The 19800-nt window shown below is 43.0% G+C and overlaps 1 protein-coding gene across 1 annotated transcript in view; it reads left to right on the forward strand.

Annotated features, from left to right (window-relative positions):
* ANAPC16 (anaphase promoting complex subunit 16) overlaps window positions 1-19800 on the forward strand; it is a 170309-nt gene that overhangs the window by 55118 nt on the left and 95391 nt on the right. Inside the window, exon 2 of the mRNA XM_069240387.1 lies at window positions 15390-15537. Within this exon, the coding sequence (XP_069096488.1) occupies window positions 15393-15537 (145 nt within the window). The 5' untranslated portion in view covers window positions 15390-15392. The remainder of the gene's footprint in view (window positions 1-15389; window positions 15538-19800) is intronic.

Below are 19800 nucleotides of genomic sequence, written 5' to 3' on the forward strand. Positions count from 1 at the left end.
TGACGTCAGAGACTCCTTCTGATAGGCTCCTTCAGGTGTTGCTAGCCTATCCTCTCTCCTAGGTAGCCAAACCCTCTTTTCTGGCTATTTAGGGTCTCTGTCTCTGGGGAAACTTTAGATAACGAATGCAAGAGCTCATCCGAGTTCCTCTGCATCTCTCTCTTCACCTTCTGCCAAGGAATCGACTGCTGACCGCGCTGGAAGCCTGCAAAACTGCAACATAGTAGCAAAGACGACTACTGCAACTCTGTAACGCTGATCCTGCCGCCTTCTCGACTGTTTTCCTGGTGGTGCATGCTGTGGGGGTAGTCTGCCTCCTCTCTGCACTAGAAGCTCCGAAGAAATCTCCCGTGGGTCGACGGAATCCTCCCCCTGCAACCACAGGCACCAAAGAACTGCATTACCGGTCCCTTGGGTCTCCTCTCAGCACGACGAGCGAGGTCCCTCGAATCCAGCAACTGTGTCCAAGTGACCCCCACAGTCCAGTGACTCTTCAGTCCAAGTTTGGTGGAGGTAAGTCCTTGCCTTCCCACGCCAGACTGCATTGCTGGGAACCGCGACTTTTGCAGCTACTCCGGCCTCTGTGCACTTCCGGAGGAAATCCTTTGTGCACAGCCAAGCCTGGCTTCTCTAACGTGCATTGCACGACTTTCTAAGTTGGTCTCCGGCGACGTGGGACTCCTTTGTGCAACTTCGGGTGAGCACCGTTTCACGCATCCTCGTAGTGCCTGTTTCTGGCACTTCTCCGGGTGCTGCCTGCTGCTGAGAGGGCTCCTTGTCTTGCTCGACGTCCCCTTTGTCTCCTGACGCAATTTGCGACATCCTGGTCCCTCCTGGGGCACAGCAGCATCCAAAAACACTAACCGCACGATTTGCAGCTAGCAAGGCTTGTTGGCGGTCTTTCGGCGGGAAAACACTTCTGCACGACTCTCCACGGCGTGAGGGATCCGTCCTCCAAAGGGGAAGTCTCTAGCCCTTGTCGTTCCTGCAGAAACCTAAGCTTCTACTATCCAGTAGCAGCTTCTTTGCACCCACAGCTGGCATTTCCTGGGCATCTGCCCATCTCCGACTTGCTTGTGACTTTTGGACTTGGTCCCCTTGTTCCACAGGTACCCTCGACTGGAAATCCATCGTTGTTGCATTGCTGGTTTGTGTCTTTCCTGCAGAATTCCCCTATCACGACTTCTATGTCCTTTGGGGAACTTTAGTGCACTTTGCACTCACTTTTCAGGGTCTTGGGGTGGGCTATTTTTCTAACCCTCACTATTTTCTAATAGTCCCAGCGACCCTCTACAAGGTCACATAGGTTTGGGGTCCATTCGTGGTTCGCATTCCACTTTTGGAGTATATGGTTTGTGTTGCCCCTATCCCTATGTGTCCCCATTGCATCCTATTGTAACTGTACATTGTTTGCACTGTTTTCTAAGACTATACTGCATATTTTTGGTATTGTGTACATATATCTTGTGTATATTTCCTATCCTCTCACTGAGGGTACACTCTGAGATACTTTGGCATATTGTCATAAAAATAAAGTACCTTTATTTTTAGTATAACTGTGTATTGTGTTTTCTTATGATATTGTGCAAGTGACACTAGTGGTACTGTAGGAGCTTCACTCGTCTCCTAGTTCAGCCTAAGCTGCTCTGCTAAGCTACCATTATCTATCAGCCTAAGCTGCTAGACACCCTATACACTAATAAGGAATACCTGGGCCTGGTGCAAGGTGTAAGTACCCCTTGGTACTCACTACAAGCCAGTCCAGCCTCCTACAATCCTAGAACGAGTTACTGCAGCAACAGAAGCTGTAGCTACTGCTGATTTGGCTGCTTCATCAGCCAGTGTATTCCCAGCAACGTGTATTCCAACGCACTGGTGTCCAAGTGTATGTACAACGTTTCCTTTAGATCCGCTACTTTTCCCCCACAGGAGCCTGTGTTTGATGGTGTTACCTTTAGAATCTCTGAACCCATTCTGGTGCCAGTACTGCAGATATTCATTGAAGGACTGGACACAGTAGTATAAATCCCAGACAATCCGCGTTAGCTGATCAGGATCCGTATGTTCCAGTGCCATCACCAGAGCCTTTAGCTCTGCTAATTGTGCAGTGCAATCCCCTAGGGTTTACTACCCTCATATAGCCGCTTACGACTGCGCAAGCAGCAGAGTATTGATGCTTTGTGCCTATAGCAGGTTGTGCTGAGCTATCGGTGTACATGACTCTTTGATATTGATCAATAGGCAATGTATTTGCTGGAACTGGGTATTCTGGTTCATATTGCAAAAATTCTTGTGTTTGTAACTTTGGGTCAAAAATATAGTCAACATCAGTGGCTGTCAAAGACGTTGCCCATTGGATCCAACATGGATGTAATGCTTTAGAGTTTGGAACGCTGGCTTTGGTAACACCCTCAAGGCCTGGAATTGGAGATACAACAATAATGCGTTTCCCCTGGACTAGTGGTCTTTCTTTAATGACAGCCATCTGAACAGCAGTGAGAATTTGTTCAGTCGGAGCAAAATGTTGTTCTGCTGTAGAGTACAAATGTGATTTGTATGCAATCGGGACTGTCTCACCCTCATTGAATGTTACATAGGTGAAACCAATGGCACCAGCAATTACTCTGATGACCAGATGTTTTTTTATTGTCCCTTGTGTGTAGGTGTTGTGCTGGAAGCATGTCTTGTTGCAGTGATCTGAGAATGTGTGTCTGTTTGACTGTCCAGAATTTACTGGAAAAGTCAGGACGCATTAAGTCATATAAAGGTTTTATGCGTGATGCGTAATCTGGAATGTATGTTCTGCCAAAATTTAGAAAACCCAATAGGGATTGGAGTTTTTTATTAGTATTTGGAGGTTGTAACTGTGCTTGTTTTTCTAAGAATTGTGGCGCTAGGCTCTTTCCTTCACTTGATAATTCATATCCCAGAAACAGGATGCTAAGAAAGGCTATTTTTGTTTTTTTTAAGTTAAATTTATAGCCGAATTCGGCAAATCCCACAACTATGCGGGCTACCCTTCTTAGATGTTGTAGTAATACATCATCTGTAAGGCAGATATCATCCACATAGGACAATGCTTCAGGGTCAATGTCGTGCAATATAGAAGTCACACAAGCCGCAAACAGTCCTGGACTGTTCTTGTACCCCTGTGGTAAACGCCAGATTTTTCTGAGAGACTAGTGCACTGAAAAACCTGTTAGGTCTCTACTCTTAGGTGCTATATTTTGGCAGAAGAAACCATTGGAAACATCACTGCTGTTTTGTATTTTTTGCGCACTATGTAGTTAATAAGTGCTGTGCTATAAGAGGTTTGTATAGCATATGTGCATGTATGACTGTTTGAGTGTCTGTGATCTAAAACTATTCTGTATGAATGGTCCGGTTTAGCTACAGGGAATAAAGGATTGTACATAGTGTGATACAGGGTTCGATTACGCCCTGGTACTCTGGTTGTGTGAGGATTTCCCTCACAGGTGCTTTAGCATCATGTTTTATTGGGTACTGGGGTTGAGGTTGGGGTTGATTTTTAATCAGAATTACATGATGGGGGGAATCTTTATTCCACCCTACGTGGTTGCGATATAACACGGGTGCCTGCACCAATGCCTAATCAATGGTGTAGGATTTTGCGAGATCATTGGGAACAAGAGGCGAGAAAGATGGTTTGATAAACTCTTCCCCCATATGGGTAAGTACAGACAAATTCAGGTGGCCAATCCCTTTCGGCTAGTAGAATATCCTATATGTTTACAACGTGGTCCCAAAAGATTGCGGCAATTGTGCGATCAGTGTCTCCTTCTAACTGTAACGTTACTTTGTTCACCCTGTCAGGCGTGGAGACACGCATGTCCGCAGTTTCAACTTGTAAGAAGTCATCAGTTGCTTTCACCTCCAGATGCTTTTGAAGATTCTGGCGAACTATTGTGACCTCTGCTGCGCTGTCTAGCAGAGCTAGTGCCCATGTCTTGTTCTTCAGTAGAGCCCTCTTCTTGAGTGGCATGATGAATCGCAGCTGCTGCCACTTTTTTCTTATTAAATTGCGTTTTGTGTTGGGGAAGTTTCTCTTCTTTTTTAACAGAAAATTCTGTAGAGCGTTGTGATTCCTGTCTCTGTTTCATATGCTCAGTTCTTTGCTCTGACCCCCACCTCTTTCACTGCATTTTTCCGGGGAGTCCTGAAAGGAACGAGATTGGCGTGCATCAGTATATTTATATCTGTCAGGCGTTTTTATTTTATCTCTATTTCTGAGATTATATCTATTCTGAGGGGTCTCCGAATGCGGAGATTCTCTCCTTTCTTTTTTAGGTGTTTGTTGTTCTTTATCCCAGCATTTTTTTAGAACCCTCAGGTGCTTGCTTGGTAGAATCTTTATTAGATTTACCCTGGAACTGTGGTTTCGTGGGTCTGGCCCCCAGAGTATCTCGACCAATACTAGAGTAGATCTCTGCGATAATCTTTGGCAACTCACGTTCTTGATCCTGTGAAAGAACGTCCCTGAGCCACATGGACACTGTGAGTGCAACTGCTTCCCCGTTAAGGTTACTTAATATAATTGGTGATACTGTGGCAAAATTGCCCCTAAGTTGCATCCCCAGGTCCAGGGCTGGGACAGCCCCATATTCATCTTGAATTTGTTGTAACGCTTCTGGAAGGTTGTCAAGTGTTGGTGTACCGTGTGCAGTAGTATAGAGCGTGGCAAATACTGTGCCTCAAGTACTGCAGTTATCTACAGTGGGAACCATCCCAAATGGCAAGCACATAGTTAATATTCTGTGCTTATCCTGAGGTCCCATATGGGGAAATACTGCTTCGAGTGCATTTATTTTTTGAGCTAACCAAAATGGAATCTCTTCCCGTTTGGCGGGTACTTTACCCATGATTGAATGTACAGTCGCAGGATTAATGCTTGCCGTTGCTGCATATAGTTGCACCGGGGCAGCACGTGCTGGGTTTGTATTTCATGTTTGCATTACAAACTGTACTAACCGTCTGTATGTTTCGTAAGCTCAGTATGTAAGCGGCGGACCTCAGCTACCGTCAAGGTTGCTGCATTAGGGTGCGGTGTATTGTATATGTGGCCAATAAAAGACAGGTAGGACCATCATTACTTAGAGGACCTAACCTAACATGTAGGATTGCATGTGGTAGGGTGCCATCAAGCCAATTATTAAGGTCTTGATAAGATAGAGGCACTTCTAGATATGCATATGCTCTATATTGTACAGGTTTGTTTTCAGGTGTATAGTGATGAAATTTATGTGTGTTCCCATCAACTGCTGGAAATGTGACCTAAGAAAAGAAAGTTTCTGTTCTATAGGCTGGATGAGCCTCAACAACAAATGTAACTGGATCCCCTCTGAGCCGTTAGGCCATGTGCTAGTAAATGGGCTGTAAGGGGTGGTCTCATATTGACTACAATTGCTACCCATTGTGGGTTCACTATGGTGAATGGTAAATTTTGTTCATAGATAAGCACACCAAATGGGGTTTTCATTATCCTAATGAGACTAATGGATTTGAGTGGCAGAATCACTAGTACTGTGGGGGACTGAGTCTGATCCCGCACCATGTGTCAACCTAATCCGGGTTTTGTTCCAGCTAACTAGCAGTGCCTCATCTCCACCAGAGAGCAGGGATGATTGGGCAACCCTGGGCATTACATAAATGACTCCTCTGGGAAATCATGGTCACTCAGATCTCGTCCGTTTCTCTCAGTTACAATTGTCTCACATATGCAAGGACAATCAGAGGCAGAGTATAGTTCAATAGGGTTTTATTGAAGTAACTGCATCTTAGTTAATAAAGCATGTATTGCAATAACTAGGACTATGAAGCACAACAAGATTAAGATTGTGACAAGGAGAGTAAAACGCAAAAATAACGCTACCATTGTGTCACTAAGATTGTTTAGGATAGTTTCTACCTAGGCTATGTTAGAGCACAGCATGTTAAGCTCTAATTCTGCCCTTTAGGTTTTCCCTGGGAGGACATCACCCCTCATACTTGAGCAAGAGGCCTGTAGTCTACATAAGCAGCTGCAGTGAAGCAATCAGCATACAGTCGTGGTCATCTGGCTGGAATCTCCCTCTAATGTACATGGGTCAAAGTAGTGTTTTTATAATGAAGCAGCTGATGTTCCAAGAAAGGATCCCCACGTAAGAGTGTATATGTTTCTGTGAACACTGGAGACCAAGCGTACCACTTTTGCCGGCAACATATTTTACTGCAGCCTTGAGAAAATCAGAGAGTGAAAGAAATGTCTTGTTTAAGAATGCAGTGCTGACCTAGGCGAAGAACAGCTAGATAGAGAAAATAAAACAAGTCCGGAAATGTAGCTATTATTAAAATAATATAACGAGCTAAAATAACATATCTAGGATAAAGTGCACAGCGGCATGGCTAGTGTGCTAAAATATTGTGTATAAAACTATAGCTATAATGGCTACACAACAGTATATTCAGTTAAGGCAACCTTTTTTTGTTGCCTGAATGCGTCAGCCCTAGAAGTAGATCCATAGGTAAAGGGTTGTGGTCACTTAAAGGACTCTCACTAATGTGAAACGCATATACCTTACACACCCAAGGTTTAGTGATTATAATATAATCAATCAAAGACCCAGGCCCCCTGCCTGTGTATATTGCCTGTTTAGATATTGCAGTGGGGCCCAGATCTAGGCAAAGAATATGGTCGTGAATTACCATCCGTTCATTCAGTATATCACTACATGGTTGTGATCAACGTGAGAATAGCTGCAAAGGTCACTGTCCCCTATACCACATACATGAGATTTGAAATGGGGCATAATCTAAGGTTAAAATCACCCCCTTTATCATAGCAAAGTCTTAATCTAATCCAACCAACACTTTTTCAAGGGTGCTAGCAAGGGACTCTGTGATTGTGATGGTGTTTGTGTCAAAATTATTATGAGCGAAGTTGATAAGGACAACAAGTGGTGCCCCTTCTAATGATACACAAGCCATCTGAAAAAAGAAGCCCAAATAGGTCTTCACAATCTTGGCCAACATGGTGACACTAATTAAAGTTATGAGGCCTCTGCTATGACAACCTGAGGCTGACAGGGTAGCAGGTGTAAAAACGGTATGAAAACCATTTAAATGAAATTCAGAGCATAACCAGGTCTCTTTAAGCAGACAGTTTGATAATTGGTTAACATTGCTACCCAATTTTTGTCATTGATTTTGTTTGTTACCCGAGCAACGTTCCAGGATGAAATGCTCAAGCCAAGGGCAATAGTGTTCATGTACTCAACACCGGCCAACTTCAGATAGTAGTCACAGGATTCAACCACTTCCTTGAACCCCCTGGGATAGTAGATTGCAAAGTGCAGAGGTTCCCCATCAGCAACACTGTCAGTGATAGATAGCCGGTCAGAAATGTCCAACATCTAGGTTTCCACCTCACGTGATTATTGGCAATAATTAGGTCCAAACTTGGGGTTGTCTGTAACAGGAAATTGAAAATGAGCAGCCTGTTCCGCAACAGAGTTTGGGTCTCTCTAAGTCCTATAGTTATGATTCACAGATCAGTCCATCAACCTCCCCAAGAGCAGTTGGCGTAAAGACAGGGCTGATGCAACTTCCCCCTGCCGCTGATGAGCTTGGTTGGTGAAGTTCAATGCCCCCGCTGGGTCACAGTGCGTCCCGCACTGCAGGAGTGCTGCTGGCTAATGAGTGCCTCCTGGCGTGAAGGCAGAGCTGATGCGGCTTCCCCCTGCTGCTGAGAAGTATGTTTGGTGAAGTTCAATGCCCCCGCTGGATCTCGTTTCGACCCGCCATAGTGAAACAACGCAGACTTGTTGGGGAGTAAATTAGGTTATGATTACACACAAGTGTGTATCAAGCAACAATATGAGAGTAGTTCTGCTCATGTAACTTTCCAGCTTTTTCCTCCGCTTTCCAGCTTCTTATTTCTCAGTTCATGATCACAGCCAAGTGTGTACCAAGCAACAATATGAGGGTAGTTTAACTCATGTAACTTTCCAGCTTTATTTTCTCTGTGTGAAAGTATTATCAGCACTAGTTGTGTTCTGTATCAACATTTAATGCACTTGTCACTTCATGCACAGTCTCACTTGTTGAAGATTTAAGTGAGCAATGTATTCAGAATGCTTTTTGTTGTTTTAAATGTGATTAAATAATCATAGGGACTATGATTGGCTTAGGAATTAACCCTGTTTAATGATTTTAGTCTAACCTTTTAAAATTGTGAAGCATTTTCTGATGATTTGTGCTTTTATAGATTTTGTTACTAATGCTGAATAAAGTTTTTTTTATTGAACTGAACATTGATTTACCTTTCCAAGAGTGCCAACACGTTGGTTCTAAACATGATGCTTCGTGCTAAAACTTCGAAACAAAGACAGACTATGTACAATATCGCACTAAGATGGACACCCTCTGCTACATTTAATTTTGTTATTGCAAGCATTTGCCTTCTGGGTTTAGAAAGGAGCATGTTCTCTTTTTTTTACTTGTATTCTTTTAATTATCTTGCTGGTAATTGTGTGTTTTTTTTTTTTATTGTGGCTGTGTCAGAGGAAGAATGCACGAAAAACTCAGTGGATGGATGGATGAATGGATGGATACATGCATGCAAAGATGAGTGTCAGAGTGCTTGTATGGTGACTGCCAGAACCCCTTTCAGAAGGTTATGGGGCACGCCGGGGCTACTGGCCCAGCCATGATGGTTGAGACCTTTATCTCCTGATGTCCTGAGCCCGAACTACAATAGATCTAGCTCAAAGGGTTAAGTACCACTTTTGCACCTGACTCTCAGGGGTAGCTGTGGTCGAGCAGTCAAGATTCCCTCAGGGAAGATGTAGCTACAGGTCAGTAATCTAAATCACAACTCAGAAGTGCAAACAATACTAACAATAAATCAATGTCCTGCCATACATTTATAAGAAAAAATAGTATTTTATTTATAACTCTGCAGTGCAGTGAAGTATGTCATTCTGAAGCAACAATGCAATCCTCCTTGAGGTCGGGTTCTAGTAGTTGTCAGGTGCATCCTTGTCCCACCCTCTTTCATGAACATGTTCAGGGTTATTCCCCTTTCACTGGTGGCAGCATCAGGGAATGTGAACTATCACGTCAAACTCAAGGGTTTCTTTTTGACTCTTCAGGATTTAAGTCTTAGGCTCTAAAGGCCCTAGTTCAAGTCCTACCTGCTTCTGCAGTACAGAAGCATGTGATTTAGGGTTGGGTCTTTGAAGTTTTATGTTGGGGTTCTGCTTCTTTCAAAGTGGGCACCACTTCTTTTCATCTTCCTTCATGAAAGATGTCTGTCGCAGCACATTTGACTCCGACACTGATGCATTTTTTATTGCCATTTAGCTACTCGGTATAAATAACTGCCTTTTAAAAAGATATGCATGTGTGATGCACCGTGTCCCTTCTCTCAGCTTAGCACAAAGTGGAATTTTTTTTCGTGCAAACACCTTCAAACCCATTTTTTCCCTTGCTTCTATCAGAAGTAGCTCTAAATAGCTTGTTTTGGTTTTCCGGTCTGAGCCTACCAGACAGAGTAGCTGTCTGGCATGTTGAAGACATCTTGGAGACTTTCAGAAAGTTGACCTGGAAATGCATTACGCCCATGGATTACCATTGGCTTTGTGGTTTGTAACTCGCATTTTCTGCCTTTCTATTTGCTGGTTTTATTTGCTTTAGGCTCTCCAGTTTCAACTTGTCCCTCCTGTTGCCTAAACTGTGTTTACTGTGTTCTTCCACAAACTCTCTTTCTGTAAACAGGCCTTTAAATCTTTTTCTTATCTTGTCACATTTGCTGTGCATTCAAAGATAGAGGTAAAATGTCAAGCTTCCAAGTGTCTTCCATGGAAGCTTGGTGTTTACTTTGCTTTGGGCTGACTTCAAAGTGGGAATGTTTATAAGAAATAGGAATGCTGATTACCCTCTACATGGAGCCCGCTTGTGCCCCTCCTGTGCTAAATGTACGAGGCAGTAACATAACCCTAAATTAGCACATCAAGTAACATGCAGATTACATTTTTATTTTAGCTAGACCTGTAACATGTATGTTATGTAAAGCACTCGGACACCCTGCACTGAGATTAGTAGGTCTATAAAAGAAATAATAATAGTGGTATTTACATTGTTATTTGTGCAGATACTTGGACATACCTACACATCTGACATTCTTGCAGTGCATGCATTTCTCTTATAAGCAGTGACGGAACAAAGTCAAAAGCATGCCACTCTCCAAAGCACCTGTGAAGTGATAACAAGCTTTGAGCCTTTCTTTCCCCTCCTTTCCATTTGCATCTAAGTGTGAGCTTCCAGCCCGCACCTAGCCACGATCAGATTGGAACAAAATGAGGCCTGGTAGCCCCTTCACCTTGGCCTTTAGCTAAAATAGATTTGGCCTACTTGCGTTATCACCTCTAACTTATGCCAATATGTTCTTTCCAAATAAATCCTAATTAGTAATATTTCATAACACTTTAGCAGACATCTCATTCCCCCGTTTCTATTTGTGTAACAGGTGCAGTCGTACAAGGACAATCTGGCATCAAGGACAAATTACTGCTTCCTTTTGAATTAGTTATACAGCACACAAGGATATCATCCCCTCTGTCTCCAAGCCACTGTACTCTGTGTCACTGCTATAGGTGCCACTTTACTCTACGCCACTGCACTCTACAACACTCTGCTCTGCAACACTGCATTCTCCACCACTGAACTCTCCGCAACTCAACTCTCTGCCACTCAACTCTCTGCCACTCAACTCTCTGCCACTCAACTCTCTGCCACTCAACTCTCTGCCACTCAACTCTCTGCCACTCAACTCTCTGCCACTCAACTCTCTGCCACTCAACTCTCTGCCACTCAACTCTCTGCCACTCAACTCTCTGCCACTCAACTCTCCGCCACTCAACTCTCCGCCACTCAACTCTCCGCCACTCCGCTTCACTGTACTCTATGCTATGCCACTGGACCACTCTATTCTAATCCACTCTGTCACTGCACTCTACGCCACACTAATCTACTCTGCACCACTGTACTCTGCTTTGCACCACTGTACTGTAAGCAAGTGCTCTATACTTTACTATGCACTGCTGCACTCTTCGCATTGCACTCTAGGCCACTTCACTCTACGCCACTATTCTATTGAACTCTGCTCCACTCTAACCTGCAGCACTTCACTGTACTCCACTTCACTCCACTCTGAAACCATCTACTCTACACAACTGCTCTCTATGCCACTCTACTCTATGCTGCGTCCCCTACACCACTCTATGCCACTGCACGCTACACCAGTCTACTCTGAGCCACTGCACTCTACCCAATGTAGTCTACACCAGTTTACTCAAAACCAGTGTACTCTATGCCGACTACTTTGCACCACTGCACTCTACGCCACTATACATTACTATGCAGCACTTTACATCACTGCCCGCTTTGGCACTGCACCATTGCCCTCTATGTCACTGCACTTTAAGCCACTCGGTTCTACTCTGCCCCACTGTACTGAGTGCCACTGTTCCCTACACCACTCTGCTCTTCAACACTCAGTTCCACTGTAGCCTAGTCCAATGGACTCTACACACTGCACTTTAAGACACTCTACTGTGCAAGACTGCACTTTCCACTACTGAAGCTTGCACTACTCTGCATCACTGCACCCTATACCATTGCACTCTTCACCGCTCATCTCTACTCCAATACACTCTGCCACTACACTGTATACCACTGTAATTCACTCTGCACCACTGCACTCCACGTCACTGCACTCTATGTGACTCTATGCTACACCTTTGCACTCTATCCATTTTACTGTGCACAACTACACTCTACTCTAAAACACTCAACTCTGCAACACTGCACTCTGTGCTGCTGCCCTTTAGGCCACTCAGTTCCACACTGCGCCATTGCACTCTATGCCACTCCACTCCGCTCTACGCTACTACTCCAGGCCCCTCTCCTTACTGTACACTCTGCCCTATACACCAATGTTGCACTCTACACTACTTTACTCGAAACCAGTGCACTCTACTCCATGACACTCTGCTTTACAACACTCCACACCACTCTCGTTTGTGACACTTTTAGCCATCCTGAACAGCTGCCAGACTGGTGTACAACATGGTGGCTAAATCATATTGGCAACGTCAATAGCTCTTGCAAAGGCAAGACCTATTGGCTTTGCCAGTGCTTGTTGCACCTCACTTGATCCATAGCTAAGAGCTGGTGATAAAACATCACCAAATGGGCGTAATAGTTGATTCTGTTGGTTACCTTAAATGCTAACACAATCTGTATGTCCGAGTACGAGCTGAAATTATGCGTAGGGTTTCTTTTTAAAGATGCATGTTTTAGGTCAACACAATGGCTAAAGAATGGAGTGTCCCCTCTTTGGTTTAATGGGACCCCTACGAATTGCTGATCACATTTTCGACCAAAGATGATTACAGAACTGAATAGGGTTTTAATGTAGCTGACGTTTTAAATCTGATAAACTTGTAAAGGATCAACACCCTTGTTTTTATCAGCAACCCACATGTAATTTGAAGATCAAGACAGAAAATGGCAAACTTCGAGACCGAGGGGAAAGACCGAAAACGGCAATCCGTCAGCTTCGCCCTTTGATTTCAATTTGTAAATGCTAGTTTATAAGGAATTATTATTTTTTTAAAGTAGCAGTTCATGGTCGATTTTCACCATCAGGCCTCCTGCTGATCTTCCAGTAAGGGTTTGTACATAATTTAGGGGCGGGGTACTTCAATGTACTTCAAAGCAACACGTGTAAAAGCGTTTTCACTAGAATTACCATGAACAAATGTTGAAACAAAATCCCAGGGCACAGGAACAAGGAGAACCCGGCTCAGGCGCACCAGTGAGAAACAATGGGGCTCAGGAAGCAGACCGCGCCCAGTGAATGAAAGGCGTGCGCATTTCCGATGCATTCACACATTTTTCGTTTAGTTCCTGACAGAGAATATAGCTTTTCAGTACTGTGGATGCGATGGCCATTCAGTTCAGCTAACGGACAGCAGTGAATGATTGCGTTTTTCAGGCTTGTATTTCATCATTCGTGCCCTCCCCATTTCCCCCCTCTCACAGAACCGAAGTCCGTTTCCTACCGAAATGCCAGTTTGTGGAAATGTAGCTGCATGTTCATATGTACTTACGACTTTTTGAGTTTCAGTCCCTGCGATATATTCCTGTCCAAGCGGAACCCCAATAGTAGAAGGTGTGAACTGAGCTACTTTGAGGGATAGTTTACCTCAAATACTTATTTATACCCCAAAGTAAGCATTTTTTTAGAATCCATGCAGGTTAGAAAGGAGTGGCAGTGCAGACTTTAAGTATGGATGAGATGTATGAAGTTGCTGAGGCCGATGCTTGCAGAACTGGTGTGGGGTTGTCTTGCTTAGAGCCGGCTTTTCACTGCTATTGACATGTCCCTGTGTCTTGAGCTTTCCTATGATCCATCAAGAGTATCTTATGCACTTGAGGGTCTTTGAAAGGTCCCTCTAGCGCACTGTTCGTGAATGACTGTTACAGCAGCTGCTTAGTTATGGTGAGTGAGCCATCTGAAGCCTCTGGAGGTGTTTTACTACTCCTTAAAGAGCTCAGAAGTGAACATTCTGCTGCCCAGGCCTTTCTAATTTAACATGGATAGTATGAGTGAACGGTACTGTGTATATTGCCATGATAACTGTGGTACGAGCTCTGTTCACGAAACTATTATGTGCCTGGTAATAAGGGATTATCCTGATTCTCTGTAAGGTGTACCTTTGGGGGTCCATTCATAAACCTTACTAGGAGATGGGTTTTATCCCCGCTGTCTAAGGAACAGAAGCGTGCCTTCCCGGCCAGCCTCGTACCTGCTGTAATTAAGAAGAGTAATCTAGATAGCGAAGGTAGATTGTGGACAGGCTTAAATTAACCAAGTATGAACATCAGTGGCTTGCCTGGCATCCAGCAACGACATCTCAGCTTAGGTTCTCTCCCCTTCTTCCGCCTCTGCCTTGATCTCCTGCTCCCACCAGATTGCAGTGGGACTTAGCTGTAGTGGAGTCAAGTGGACACTCCTGTTGACCCACAGACTTGCTAGGAACCAGTTTCCTCGGTTGGAAATGATTTGCTTTGAACTCCTTTACGTTGTTGTATTTCACAGGACAAGGATGTAAAACCAATACAGAATTATTTACCCTTGAGTGTGTCAAACGTGCCAAGGACATATCTAGTATCCAGGGAGCACTCAAACACTGACACACTCAGCCATGTAGTTCAGTATTGAATTGTCCTGTTAATGTTTTCATTTTTTCAAAGGGTGATCTGGCAAATGTTTTGTGCATTAGGAGGGAGCTTAGAAATTGAGCCAATTCAGTTTGGCAGCATAATACAGCAGGTTTTTTTTATTTACAAAAGTCGTACCAGATTAGCTTTTTTTTCAAATATGTTTGGTTCAGCTAATGTGTGTATAGGGTCACGGATGCCTCGACCCCTGCATCAGCATTGAATTTCCCCAGTTAATCAACAGTTTAGACCCACAGTGACCAGTGAATAACTACAAACTTCCCTCAGAACATGGTAAAGTGAGCCTTCAAACGTTGCAATCATTATCACAGTGTACATTTTTAATAAGCTTTATGTTGGAGAGGACGTGGCATTACAGCCAGGGCTGTCGACTTTGCATCTGGGGACCCTTGTTCGAGTCCCAGCATCGGCTCAACATCCTGTTATTCTGTGCAAATCACGTAATCTCCCTTTGCCTAAAAAACTGAATGTGAACTTCTGTAATGTAACTGGTGCTCATGTAAGGCGCTCTAACATATTGGGGTCAGGTCCACTTTACATAAAACTGCAAAAAGTCTGTATATTATTAAATGTACTTTTATTGTTGCAAACAAACAGCAAACCGTGTCCCAATGAAGACATTGATGTTTAGCTCCTCTTCTACCATCTTGATATATCTGTTGTTATTAGTAGACGGTTTATACGTTTATGTCCTCCCTTTCGGCACTTGAACTGCCTTTGTTCTAGTTCAAGTATTTCTCTCACACATTACAGTAAACATGTTTTGCATGCCACATATGCTGTCTTGAGTTTACCTATTTACTTTGTATAAGTGATGCAGAAAGTGGGTAACGTGGTGTTCGTTGAATTCAGGCAGTTGTACAAGACTTTCCTTATTAACCCCTTCGTCCACACCTTGGTGGATGATTCAAATGTGTTTAATTTGCGGATATTTTGTGGCTTTTTATTTTGTTGGAGGTTATTGGAAGGTATTTTGATGATGTAATATAGTAAAAATGTGATTGTTGTCGTATCTTCCCTGTTGCAGGTCTGAGATTTCGATCACTGACTGAGTGTTCCATTTTCTTGTCTATTTCATACAGACCATGATGGCGGCGTCTTCTTCGTCCTCTTCAGCTGGAGGGGTCAGCGGAAGCTCCATTACTGGCTCTGGATTCAGCGTGTCAGACCTTGTTCCACCGCGAAAAGCACTTTTTACTACGCCTAAAGTAGCCGGAGACATGCTAGAAGGTAGATCCCAGGCACTGCCTGTGTAATTTAGGACTGAGTACAGTAGTTATGTTTGTTCCCTCAGTTCTATTCAGATTGAGAAATATACTGGGAGACTTGCTAGTATGTGAATAAAAATATGTGTTTCTCAACCAAATTATGCTTGCATGAAGAACTACAAGGAAACACTGCAAATAAGACACTGGTTCATGGTGAAAATGAGGTGTCTTTTCACAAACATTTGAAAGATCAGCAAACACATGATGTAGTTCAGCCATTACTGAACACCGATTGATTTGTGTGCATGAAGTTTAACTCAATAACACCTTTATGGAAAAGCGTTCTGTAAAATAGGGTTCTTCCGACAGTGGAGATGAATTGTAAGCAGAGGTATCTGTGGAGCATCCCATCTCCGAGAAACAGAACAACCATCTGAAATCAGGGAACTGGATTCTCCATCTCAAGGTTGAGGCCTAATCTCATGTGAGTTTGTGAAGGTGTGTACTGACATCAGTATAAACAAAAGTGACATGTTCAGCACGGTTTATAGATTACGTTGTCAGTTCTTATTGATGGCCAGTGAGTGTCAGAAATTGCTGGTTGCGTCAACCTACAGTAAAAAAAAAAAAAAAAAAACGCTCCTACCCCCATTGCCAGATAAGATCATTTTTGTGACAGAAAATGTTGAAATGTTCACATTGTATTTTGGGGACTTTTCTGTTGCGGGCACTAGGCTTGCCCAAGCGAGTGAGGTGAGACTTTCGGAGGAATGTTATGTAGTAGGAAATTTGTGCTTCCCTGCAGATTCCAGAATGTTCTATCACAGAAATGTGTTTTCCTAGGTCCCTGCTTAGTAGGGCCCAAAATGCACAACTATTCACACATAGAACAAGGGCCAGTTCTCAGTGGAGAAAAAGGTGATGTGTCTATGTTGTGTTTCGGGCACTTTTCTGTTGCAGGCAGTTGGCCTACCCACATAAGTGACACACTATTTTTATCAGGAGACATGTGGGAATACATAATAGTAGAACATTTGTTATTACCACTTGTATTTCTCTCCATGTGTGCTTTCCAAATGTAAGGCAGTATGTAAGAAATAAGACATTTTGATAAATGCCCTCTGAATCATATAGTACTATGAGTACCCACAAAATTCAGAGATGCACAAATAACCACTGCTTACAAACTCTGTATCTGGAGTCTAGTTTAGAATTACATAGGTTACTTTGATACCCATTTTCACTCCTTCTATTTTACCATGTAAATTGCTCTATACCTGGTACACAAAAAACATTGTAAGGTACAGTTCAGTTGTTGGCTCTGGGCACCTGGAGCTCTTGAAAATCCTACAAACTCTGTATATCCCCACAGCCAGAAGGGTTTAGTAGACGTAATGGTATATTGCTTTTGAAAATCGGCCGTCATGTCAAGAAGTTACAAATATAAATGTTGTCACAAATGGCTGTTTTTTTTGTACTCATTTTCAATATTTTTTTATTTCAATAAGGAGTTTGGGAAAACCTGGAGGGATCTACACCAAAGACCTTTTGCTGAATTTAGAGTTTTCTACTTTTCAGAAATGTATAGCTTTCCCGAATCACCCATGGGTTTCACCCTGGTTTCCATTACGAACTGGAAGTAGGTTGAAAGCACGAAAATTAGGAAAAACTGGCTACCCCTTTGAAAAAGGCCATAACTGTGGGCGGAAAAAAGGTTTTTTTTTTATTCAATTCTGCGTGTTCCTTATAGATGGAAAAATGAAAATTTTAGCACAGCAAACCTTTCTTTGATGCCACTTTAGGAGGGAAATAAACATGCTTTTTTGCTAAGCACTTTTTCCCCCAAAAACAAGAATTTCGCTATATTTTTCCTATTTTCATAGTCCCCTCCAGAGGAATCCCCAAACCCAGGGTACTGTTGAAATCCCCAGGATGTTGGAAAAAAGGACTCAAATTTGGAGTGGATACCTCGTGAGGGGAAAGAATATGGAGGCCTTTGCGCAAACTACCCCAAATAGCCAAAAAAAAGTGCTTAGCATTCTATGGGAAAATGGCCTAGCAGCAAAAGGGTTAAGACCCATTTAGATTAATCACCTGATCTTCCACTCACCAGGGGCCATTATGGGAGGATTCCTCCACATGCTCTCTAGTCGCTGTCCCGAGGAGGCTTCTTGATGAAGATGATATCGCAGAGCCAAGCCAGCCGATTGTCAAGATGCATGGTCCTAACAGCCCAGTAGAAGCGTGGTGTCTCTCCAGCGTTCTCCAATCCTGCCACCTTACAAAAGGTGCACCTGCAAACACGGTCACAGTTAAACCTCAGTGCTGCGACTTTCCTTTGTTCGGTCTAGCAGACACCAAATACTAGCTCCTTCTAGTGCTCCTTAGTGTGCCTGAGGGCAGTGTGCCTAATGCGTGTTAGGGCTTTTTTTGTACTAATTCGAGAACAATAATACGCTGTTGGATGGATCGAGTTCCACAAATGAGTCTGGTCAACAAGTGAATAAATTCAATAAATCTGAAACACATTAGGCTCCACAAGAAATAGTATTTAAGTTTCAAACCATGTGAAGTTATTAAAGGTTAATGATTTACAGGAAGCAAATAATCAGTTTATAGTATAGATTCATAATCAAAATATGAATACATCACATAATATAAAGTTGAAATGAGATCAAAGTCTTCTAACAAATCAGAGGACGAACCAGCAAGGGGTCGCCTCAAAAGGGAAGGACAAATGAGAATCAGGTCTCACTGAGAGAGTACTCTAAACCTCTTACCTTGTTCTGCTCTATGCTGCATTAAAACTGTAATCTACACTGCACTTACTTAAAACACACAATTCCAATATTTTACACACCTATCCATAGTTCTTATCAGACTGTCCAATCAGGTTAAAGCAAGATGATACAATTATGTGCTTGTTAAGTCCTCACCACTTCTCACAATACAAGCTTCTGTGTCCTTCAAACTTATACTATCTAACAGTATGAGATACAAGAATCAGCCTGTACACTGCAAGTGTCTTTTCGAATGCACTATTCATTAAAACGAATGCGCTATTTATTAAAACATTCCATGATTATCACGAAGAAAAGAAAAAACATTTCCGCATGCAAGAAAAGGAAAGCAAACATTAGGTAATTAATTAGGATTCCAGTTCACCTACAAATAAAATGTTCATGTGTCACTAACAAAGATCTCAACCAACATTAGTCATTTAAATTCAGACCTACATTAGCAATAGTCAGTTCAAACGTAAATTAACGTCATCTCTCTACAAACATTGTTAATGTGTCTATGCGTTCATTTTGTGTTAATGGAAAACATTTAAGATGGAAAACTTTTCCAGGCACCAAGGTTTCCTCACCGCTCTGGGTACCAGCTGGCGACGGAACGATAGTGTCTGCCACTCCAGTTCTCCAAACACTCTGAAAGCAGCACCCTGAGCAGTTTGAGCGCACTGGTGCTCCGCGGAAGTCCACGCCACCCCCTAGATTTTAATTTACATACTGCTGTATAACACTGTGAAGCTACAAAAACAGGAACATAGATGCTTTTTTGTAGTTTTGAATATCGCAAACGTTACCAAAAGGTTTTGGAGCGCTTTACATGAGCACCAGTTACACTACACAAGGTCACATTCATGTTCTTTAGGCACAGGGAAATTAAGTGATTTGCTCAAAATCATTGTATGTTGTGCCAACGACAAGACTCGAATCTGCGCCACTAGTTCCCAAGGCGGAAGCTCTGGTAGGATCGCCACATCCTGTCCCGTCTCATCTCGTATCTTTACTTTGAGTGGCAGCCATCACAAGGAACATTTACGTTTTTGCTATATATTGCAGAGTGGATGCATGTTTTACTCCGTTTCTTCCCGTTTATTCAACCCATCTGCTGGTTCCCCGTATACCTTGAAGTTAAAACCTAAATCTTCTTGACATTTCTTGTTCTCATTTACGCCACTAGATGGAGCTCTGTGCTTACATTGTTCACTACAACACTAATTTGAAAGGCTTTTCCCTTCGTATTATGAGCGATGTGATATTTAGTGCAGAAAATCGTTAACAAAATAAGTTTTGGTAGAGGTTCCGGATTGGTCATGGTGTCCATATTCGCTGGAAGTAAGGGTGCTGCAGCACTCCTAAAATAACCATGCTAGCTAGAGTTCCGAGGTAAATAAGCTATAACAATACCCGTACATTTTGAGACAGGTCAAATGCCAGACCCTGTTTTCTGACAAATAGCTGCTTATTCTTTTAACATGGAAACTGGTGTTCTCTCT

Source organism: Pleurodeles waltl, chromosome 6 (assembly GCF_031143425.1).
Source record: "Pleurodeles waltl isolate 20211129_DDA chromosome 6, aPleWal1.hap1.20221129, whole genome shotgun sequence".
In the NCBI taxonomy this organism is placed as follows: domain Eukaryota; kingdom Metazoa; phylum Chordata; class Amphibia; order Caudata; family Salamandridae; genus Pleurodeles; species Pleurodeles waltl.